We start from the raw sequence: 9,302 nt of genomic DNA on the forward strand, positions 1-9,302 counted from the left end.
AAAACTCAATTTGTCGTGTTTTTAAATTGGTAAACAGAAATAAAAAAATTATTTCAAAAACCATTAAGTTCTGGTATGTTATAATAAAAATCAACACATTCTGGATTGGCAAGAGAGTCCTTGTTCAAAACTTCTTCACCACAAATTGCCTTCTTTACGGCCACTTCAACTTTTTTCCCGTTAATTGTATACTACAGGTTAAAAAATTTTCAATTAATTAAATTAACCAATATTAATAAAATTTTAGTAAAATTTACTTACAGGAATTGCTTTGGTTTCTAGAATTACAGCAGGAACATGACGTGCAGAGAGTTCTCTCCTAATTGCTAACTTGACCCTTTCTATCAGTTCTGTTGTTAATGAGTGATCCATTGCTAATTTTAAGAACAAAACAACTCTTTCTTCTTGCAGTTTGTTATACTGTGATACACATACACTGTCTTGAATCTCCTTGAAAGATTCAACTTGAAAAAAATTACTACTAATTATTCAAACTAATTCAATTTACATACATCTTTCATGTTTAAGAAAAATTATTTTACAAACCTATATTATATATTTCTGAACTTCCAAATCTAATTCCATTTGGATTCAGTGTTCCATCGCTAAAATAAAAAATATTTTCTTTAATTTTTAATAATTTATTTAAGAAAAATATGAGAGTATTCAGTACCTTCGACCTAGCATGTAAATTCCTTTGGTAACAGGATTTATCATACAAAAATCACCATGAGTCCACACACCTATAAAAATGTAACAGATAAAAATAATGATTTAAACAATTCAAGAGGTATAATATAGATTTGCAGCATTCAGGGACTTCTAAACCAATGGCATAACTAAGGTAGGGCAGGTAAAATATATACCCAGGATGAAAAATTTGGAAAAATCAGTTTTATGACTTAGTGGATAATTTATGTATATGTATAAACATTTAAATGCTAGAGTGAGAAAAATGCTCATTTGGAAATTATTAGAATTCAATCCATATTTCAAAAGAATATTGATTTCAAGGGCTACCTTTATTCCCGTAGGCATCATCAACCTAAGTTATACTTGTTAATTAAAAGTCATTCAATCCTTTTTTTTAAATAATTAAAAAACTGTCAGCAAAAAGTTAAAATCTGCTATTAGTACAACATTCAACTTTTTGTTAGTAAATAATTAAAAAAATATTTTTCATCTATTTAAATGAGGAACACTATGAATTCTCTTATATGTGAAGTTTATCTCTTTATCCCTCCCTACCTTGCTTTATTTTTGAAGCAGTTTAAAGTATTTTAAATCTTAAAACAATTAATTAAATCAAAATTTCCTATGGTAAAAATTTTCATATTTTTAAACTGTCTGACAGAAGTCATGCCATTTTCATTTAAAATTTGTATTTATAATAAAAAATCAAAATATACAACAAAAATTATGATCAAAAGTGGCATTGAAGACATTAATTACTTTAAAAACTGCAATGACAAGCTAATTTTATGTAAACATTGTTAAATTCTGTATGAAAGATGATAAAAATTAACAAACATTTTCACAAAAGAAAAAAATTGAGAGCATTCTTTACATAAACAGGTTGGCTCAAAAGTCAATTAACTGAGATATATTTTTAATTAAGAACAGATTTATTTTAAAAATAATTAAAACTAATCTTAAAAAAATCTCAGTTAACCTTTTAGACCACCCTGTATATATTAAGCTAAACACATCACTTAAAATATATTTTTATATAGCTACATTTAAAATTGCTTATTCTGTAAAATAAAATTACTCTAAAATTAAGTAAAATATTCTTTTAGAAAATATTATATATATTTTATCTTCTAGTAAAGCAAGATACCAATTTTATAATTTGAGTAGAGACATACAATGCCAATCTATACGTTACTATCAAAGTTTTGTTCTTCTAACTTCAAGACAATTTCCCAAGGTAACAAGAAAAAACTCAAGAGATACAGCAATCAAGTTAAAACAAATATTGTCAATGGCAGATTTAATTATTTTTCAAAATCATTAAGAATAAACTAACTTTCAAGTGAAGTTCAATTTTAAGAAATTCCTATTTTTCTAAATCTGAGCCTAACTTTAATAAAGGAAAGTAATCTGATGAAATTGATGTAAAAAAGAGAAAATAAATAAATGTACACTTTTTGTAAAAAAAGTTGGAAACTTTGTGTCTAAATTGACAGAGTAATTCTGCTAAAATGTAATATTTTGTAAACAATACTTTAGACAATTTTATTTGGGCTTGTCTACATTACTCAAGTTCTTAAAATGTCTATGTTTAGCCATTATTGTTAATTATTCAATTGTTTTACAGTAATTTCTCTTATTAATTCTATACAAATAGAAAATGCTACAACAATCAAGATTTTCACTTGTTTATATTCTAATTAATATTAATGACATTTTGTAGATATCCATTACTGACTAATTTTGATCATTTGTATAAATTTTTAAGAGTTAAATTATTACCAATATCTAAACAGAAATGCTTGAAAGAGTTGAATCAGCATATTTTGAGTTATTTGAGTAAAGCATTGATATGAAGTTTATAAAATCAATTCAATTAGTCATTCAAATTAATAATTTTCAATACATTTTCCATACAATTCTTAGGTATTGAAAACACCGATAAGTTTATATATGATGTGATAAATTAACAATATCATCTTAAAATATTTAAATATATTCATTTCAATCATTCTTGCATGCAAAACAGATTATCTTTTCTACCATAAATTTTTTTAAATATTTCATTTCATAAATTTTAAGATTAAATTTATTAATAAATGTTTATGTAAGAATTTATTTCCAAATTTTTTATTTACTGTATATATCTGTAGGAGTACTTCAGTAAGAAATTTTTCACATAAATTTATATAATCATAAATTATTTAATATGGGTGAATTAATAAAATATTTAGTAATTATGTAATTTCACTGACACATTTGGGGAGCTGAATTAGACAGATAAACTTTTTTATGTGAATCAATAAAAATTCCCACCTTATGTGACTGTTAATTCATAAGTAAAATAGAAGACAACAATATAAGTCAATATAAGTAAAAAAGAAATATTAATTAGGAAAAGATTTTTGAAAATTTTTTTAGGTGTTTATTTGTTGTGGAGGGTACCAGGGCCTCTTGGTCCCCCTCTGGATGTACCACTGTGTAATTTTATATAGTTTTAGTAGTAAGATATTAAAATAATAACAACTAATAAATGATAAAATTTTACCCCATCATTAAAAATATTTCTAAGAATTTAATTTTCTTCAGAACCTCTTAAATAGATATTTTAAATATGAATTTAAATGATTCTAAAAACAGTTTAAATTTCAAGATAATTATTAATGTTTACAAATCGAATTGACACATCATGAAATTTTTCTAAGAAAAACTGCTATGTATTGATCTCTTATTGTATATTAATTATTACATTCAAAAATGAAAAAACAGTCATATGTGGATTTCATCGTTAATAATAAAAGAAATTTTTAAAAAATCATTTATATATAACTATGGCAGAACAATCAAATTTGTAGTCAATTAATATTAAAAACAGATTTCTGAATTAGACTGTATTCATAAAAATGTCTAAAATTTAAATAATAAAATGAATTAATAGTAGCTAGAGTTGCCAATTCTTGGACTCACTGAAAAAAAATTCTCAAATTTAGCAAAAATTATTAAATTCTCAAATTCCTAAATTTAGTCTTATTCATCTCATATTTACTCAACAAAATTATCAACTTTTGAATTAAGCATATATTAAAACAGATAAAAGAATAGGCACTAGCATTTTGACATTGTTGAAAATAAAAATCATCATATCTCCTAAAATGGAAAATTCCTAGAATCAACTCTTTGGGAGTTGGCAAGCTTAATAGCAACAGTACTTCCTAATATAATACTTACTTTGAAATGCAATGACATTATCATTTGAATTAAAGACATATAAGTCTTGATGCATATCTGTTATCTTTTTCTCTTCAAAGTTTGTTTAATACTTAACATTAAAACATAGCTATATGTTAATGACTAAAGGTTGGATTTGTATGCATGTCTTTTGTCTTAAATGCTATAATGTTGATCTCAATATAAACATTGAGTCCAAATAGATCAAATTAAGGTTGTCTGATAATGTATATTTTACAGATTTGACCATTTTCTAGACTAAATAAATGTTGTATGAACTTTATAGCTTGTTTCATGATTGCAATTATTTTTTCAAATTATCTCTAGGATGTTTCTGCTATATATGCAACAATATGTGAGAAATATTATCTCACCATCCAATTACAAATGAGCACACAAAAGTGAAATATTTTAAATTTGAATAATCTAACTTGCATTCTTTTAAAATCTCACAAACATACAGATTTGACATTGCAAATCTCTCATTTTTCAAACTCAAAATCCTTTGAAATAATTGGATTAAAATGATTGTAAATATTATATTTATTAATTTAATAAAGTTTTAGATTTAAGTCTTTCAAAAAATTGTATAAATATATTATTTAATTAAATATAAGGAAGATAATTTCTTACAGTTAAAATAGTCAAACTTCCACATATGGAATATATACAGAAAATATTCCATTATATTGAGTTTGGTTCAACCAACAATATAGGTAAAAGAGCAAAAACTAAATGCTGAAAATTGCTAAGAAAGTATGTACTGCAGTTTGGTTCTTACCTATTTAAAAAAGTTCTTTATTATAATGCATACCACAAATTGCTTCAGAGAAGTTTTCCATTTTCTTAAGGTCCAATGGCATTCACTAGATATGCACTGCACTCCACCATCCACATGAGAATGGATTGGCCGAGTGCATGGGTTACTCTACAAAGGAAATCGCTGAAGAAAATGATGCATGGGGATTGGTCCAAAAAAACCATCAATTTCTGTTACATCATCACATCACTCCTGCAAGTACGGGGGTGAACCCAGCAGAAATGCTGTTTAAGCAATGTCTGCAAACATGTCTTGACTTTGTGCACCCAGAACTGGCACCAGCCTCTACAAAAAACTCAGGATGTAAAAAACAGGTGTGCATCCTTAAAAACATGCACCTGTCTACATCTGTAGAGGAGGAGGGAACTCAGAATGGATCCTAGCTGTTGTGACACATTGTATTGGACCAATGAGCTGTGAGGTGAAAACACCACATAGACCAAATCAGATACCACTCTCTCATAACTCCAGATACAACAGAGAATGGGCTACCAAACGTGGAACAGGAATCAGATATAGTTCCACCAGACCATATCAAACTGGATCACAACTATATGGCTCAGCACTCACCACAACTGTGTCATGCAGTCTGCTCTCCAGCATACCTGCAAGACTTTCAAAAAAGACATAAGAGGAAAGGGTGAAGTGTATTGACAAAAAGTGTGTGTTGTGGCCAGGGAGCTTTAGTAAGGAAAACAAGATTGGGTAATATTTTGGCACTCTTTTCCATTATTCTGACCTTTTGTTGTATGCTCATGCTATCGACAAAATAAACGGCTACTTGGACTCATTCCAGAATGTTTTATTGTCTTCTTACCCCAGATTTAACAATTTCAACATATAAATTTCAGTGTACATTACAAATGCTTTTAACAAGCATATATCAGTGCATATATCTGATGTTTCTATGTGCATATATTGTGATTTGAAATGCATTTAAATCCAGCCCTTAATAAGGACATATCATTCAAACTAATTTAAAATACAAAAAATAACATATTGTTATAATAGAACTATGCTATAATTGACATATTGCTATAATGCTATAATTGACATATTGACTAATGCTATAATTGACATATTGCTATAATAGAAAGACCTTAGAAATCTAGCAAAAATTCAAAAATTTATGAAAAATAAAATGTTTTCAGCCATCTTCAAATGGCTATTTTCATATTCTGGAAGAAGAGAAATAATTCAAAATAAAATGCAACAAAACTTAAGTATGTGGTTGGAAAAATTTCATTAACCTTGTAATCATATAAGATTCATATATCAATCATATTCAATCATATATCAATAAGGTTTTTCCAATTTTCTTTTCATCATCTGAATATAAACACAAGTTTATCATATCCAAAAACTATTAATAATAAAGACTAAAAGAGAAATAGAAGAAAATCATAAATTGAATAGATTTTAGATAATTATGCTTGCTCTACAATAATAACTTTTATATAACTTTATAAAAAAAAAGGCAAGCTTGAACTTTATAATTACTAAATCATCATCATCATCAGGTTAATTTTGGAATAGGACTTGGCTATTATTAATAATAAACCTAAAGCAATTTGACCTAAAAAGATAAGTGGTGAGGCTGCTTTGTTGCACTGAATTTAATAATTATGATTATTTATTTTAAACTAACTTTTAATAATTCAGAATATTCTATAAGACAAGATGGAGAGGAACTTTAATGTACAACTTCTTATTATGCAGATGAGTTAACAGTTACACTAACTAGACCTCATCTGATCTTTTCTTTCAGATTATCTGAATTTCATATTAAATCAAAGCACAAATATAAAACAAAATATTTTATAAGCATTGATTTTAATAAGTTTAAAAAATTTTAAATTACTTAGAAATTTCTAAATATAAATAATGAGTTACCTGGAAATTTATGGAAATATGCTTTTTGATATTTTTCTCCATTTTTATCATTCCAAAAATAAATTGGCATTGAAGGAAAAGGAGATATACACACTAATTCACCTTTCTCACCAATAACTGGTTTTCCTATCATCAAAGAAAAATTAAAATTATTTTTATATAAACATTAATTTTATGTAAAAATATTTTTATTACTATAAACCTGTTTCATCCCAACATTCTATTGCCATTCCTAAATTTGGAGATTGTATTTCACCTTCATGAACTGGAAGCATTGGATTTTGACCAGCAAAACAGGAAATTATATCAGAACCACCTAAATAATATAAATATTTGCATCATTTATACTTAATGATTCCACTTCAATATTAAAGTTATATTTTTATTATAAAGAAGAGAATATCATTACAGTATAAATAACAGTTCTGCAAGGTCTGTTCATCTTCAGATTGCATTAAAACTAAAGTTTAATTTAAGCTTATGACAAAGTGACAAATTCAAAAACAGTTCTAAAGTTTAACAACATTTTGCCTCTCATAATTTACATACTAAAATCTTCAAAACCTCAATAAAAGTTCAAGTTATAAAATATTCTTTAACAGAGTAAGGCCTGTGATTATTTAGTGGTAATTCAGTGGCGTGCCGTCATTAGAAGCGGTGGATGTGCCGCTTCCCTTGTATTTTCTAAAAAAAACACATATTAATTTTAATTATATGAAAATAATCGCACAATATTTTATTATAACCGCATAATGTATCTTATTACAAATTTCTATACTACATGTGAAAAAAAAATAAGATTGCTATTATATATTAAGTTTAACATATTTAGACTTTTACAGCTATGGTGAGAAATGTTTAAAATTTACAAGAACCCTGTCACGTCTTTTGAGGTATATTAGTGACACAACAAAAGAGGCATTTGAAATTGACTGGTATCAGCACCCTCGGGATTTGGCAGCCCGCATGCATGTACACACCGCACACCTAGCAGGACTGTCTCTGATTCCACTCATAGGGAGCTATTTGACGAAGTGGTTAAGATTTAAAGAGTAAAGAATATTTTATGTTATTTTATGTATGTTTCATTACAAAGCTATATTTAATTATAATTTTCTTTAAAAGTATATTCATACAATTGAAGAATATTTTGTACCAGGTATGTATATCCACCACATTATATTTTATTTCACCAAGTAAGTTTTTATAATTTTATTTTTAATTTTGTCCTTATATGATGGTTAGCAATTTAGAATGTAATTGAGATATTGAAAATTTATTTTAAAAAAGTTTTGGCTCAAGATCATATAATGAAAAAGAAAACATTATTAAAAGAGAAAGGCCAATGCCTAAGTTAAATATAAACATTTCAATAAAAAAATTTGTTCAACATTTTCACAATAAAATGGCTCTGTAAATGCATAAAAATGCAAAAATTGTTTTGTTGACTTGCCTACTATTTTCAAATAAAATTAGTGTTGAATAAGAATGGCTTTGACAATTTAGTTGGCAAAAGACATGAAAAATCGTTGATTCTTTCGTATTTTAAGCAATTTGGAAATTGAAATGGAATAGAATTTAACATTAGTAAATAATATTAAAAAAATATTGAAAATTATAACGTGATAGTTACGGTTAATAGATATAATATATCTGAATAAATAGATGTTATATGTTTTTATCAAAGCAAGAATTGGCATTTAGAGGGCATATGGAATATATTGGATCTAATAACAGAGGTAATTATATTGAACTTGTTTATTTATTAAGTACATCAGATAAATAATCTATTAAAAATACATTTAAAGAAAAAATTAACTGATTGCACCTGGAAGTTGGCTTCTTATAGAAACACAGCTTCCCTATCATCAAATGTCACGGCACGCCACTATGGTAATTTACTTGTAACATCAACTACACATGAGCCAGAATCAAATCTCAATGGCAACTTTCTGCCCATTGCAATTTGAAGTCTAATCAGCTTCCTTTCCAATGGATATCTGTAAGGTAATCTCTGAGAATAACAGTATTGTCTCTTATATTCTTACTATTGCTGGCTTTACTCTCAGAGAAACAACTGTATTTTTCCAACTGAGCCATCAATAGAAAGAACCTTATGCCCTCTCTATTTTCATGGCATGCCTTAAAAGAACTACTTTACATTCAATGGAGTGGAATTTTTTGAATATTAAAATTCAAGCACTTTTTAAACCTGATAAGTTATCTTCAAGGATGCAATTTGTAAAATATATTGGATTTCTTTTGTTTTTGTAAAATTTAAACTTTAAATTGCATGTAAATTTAAGTTTAAATTCAAAGAGTTTGTTCCAAGTTTTAAATTCAATGTGATTTATTCTTTTTAAGTTGTTCTATTTACTTTAAGTTATGTTCTTTAAGCTGTTCTTAGAATATCTAATGTAAAGTAGTTTGTACTGAAAAGGTCTCAAAAAGAGCTAAAAACATTTTAAAATTAAACCTAATTAAATATTTGGTAGCCTTTTAAGGCTATGAAGCAGTATTCATAGATTTATATAAAATATAGTGCCAAGTTTTACTAATTTTAAGGATACAAATTATTTCCAAAAACAAAATCATTAAACATATATACTAAAAAATATTTTTTAAAAATCTAGTTTTAGGAAACTTTTTCTTTGGAATGTTTTTAGAA

The 9,302-nt window shown here is 26.5% G+C and overlaps 1 protein-coding gene across 1 annotated transcript in view; it reads right to left on the reverse strand.

Moving 5' to 3' along the window:
- LOC111632532 (acetoacetyl-CoA synthetase-like) overlaps positions 1 to 9,302 on the reverse strand; it is a 42,970-nt gene continuing 33,668 nt past the window's right edge. Inside the window, exons 10-15 of the mRNA XM_023376974.1 lie at positions 6,837 to 6,950; positions 6,635 to 6,760; positions 674 to 743; positions 547 to 605; positions 262 to 464; positions 1 to 191 (exon numbers count right to left, since the gene is read on the reverse strand). Coding sequence (XP_023232742.1) covers positions 54 to 191; positions 262 to 464; positions 547 to 605; positions 674 to 743; positions 6,635 to 6,760; positions 6,837 to 6,950 — 710 coding nt within the window. The 3' untranslated portion in view covers positions 1 to 53. The remainder of the gene's footprint in view (positions 192 to 261; positions 465 to 546; positions 606 to 673; positions 744 to 6,634; positions 6,761 to 6,836; positions 6,951 to 9,302) is intronic.

This window comes from Centruroides sculpturatus, unplaced genomic scaffold, assembly GCF_000671375.1.
Source record: "Centruroides sculpturatus isolate CEXI.00-Female unplaced genomic scaffold, Cexi_2.0 scaffold714, whole genome shotgun sequence".
NCBI classification, from domain to species: Eukaryota; Metazoa; Arthropoda; class Arachnida; order Scorpiones; family Buthidae; genus Centruroides; species Centruroides sculpturatus.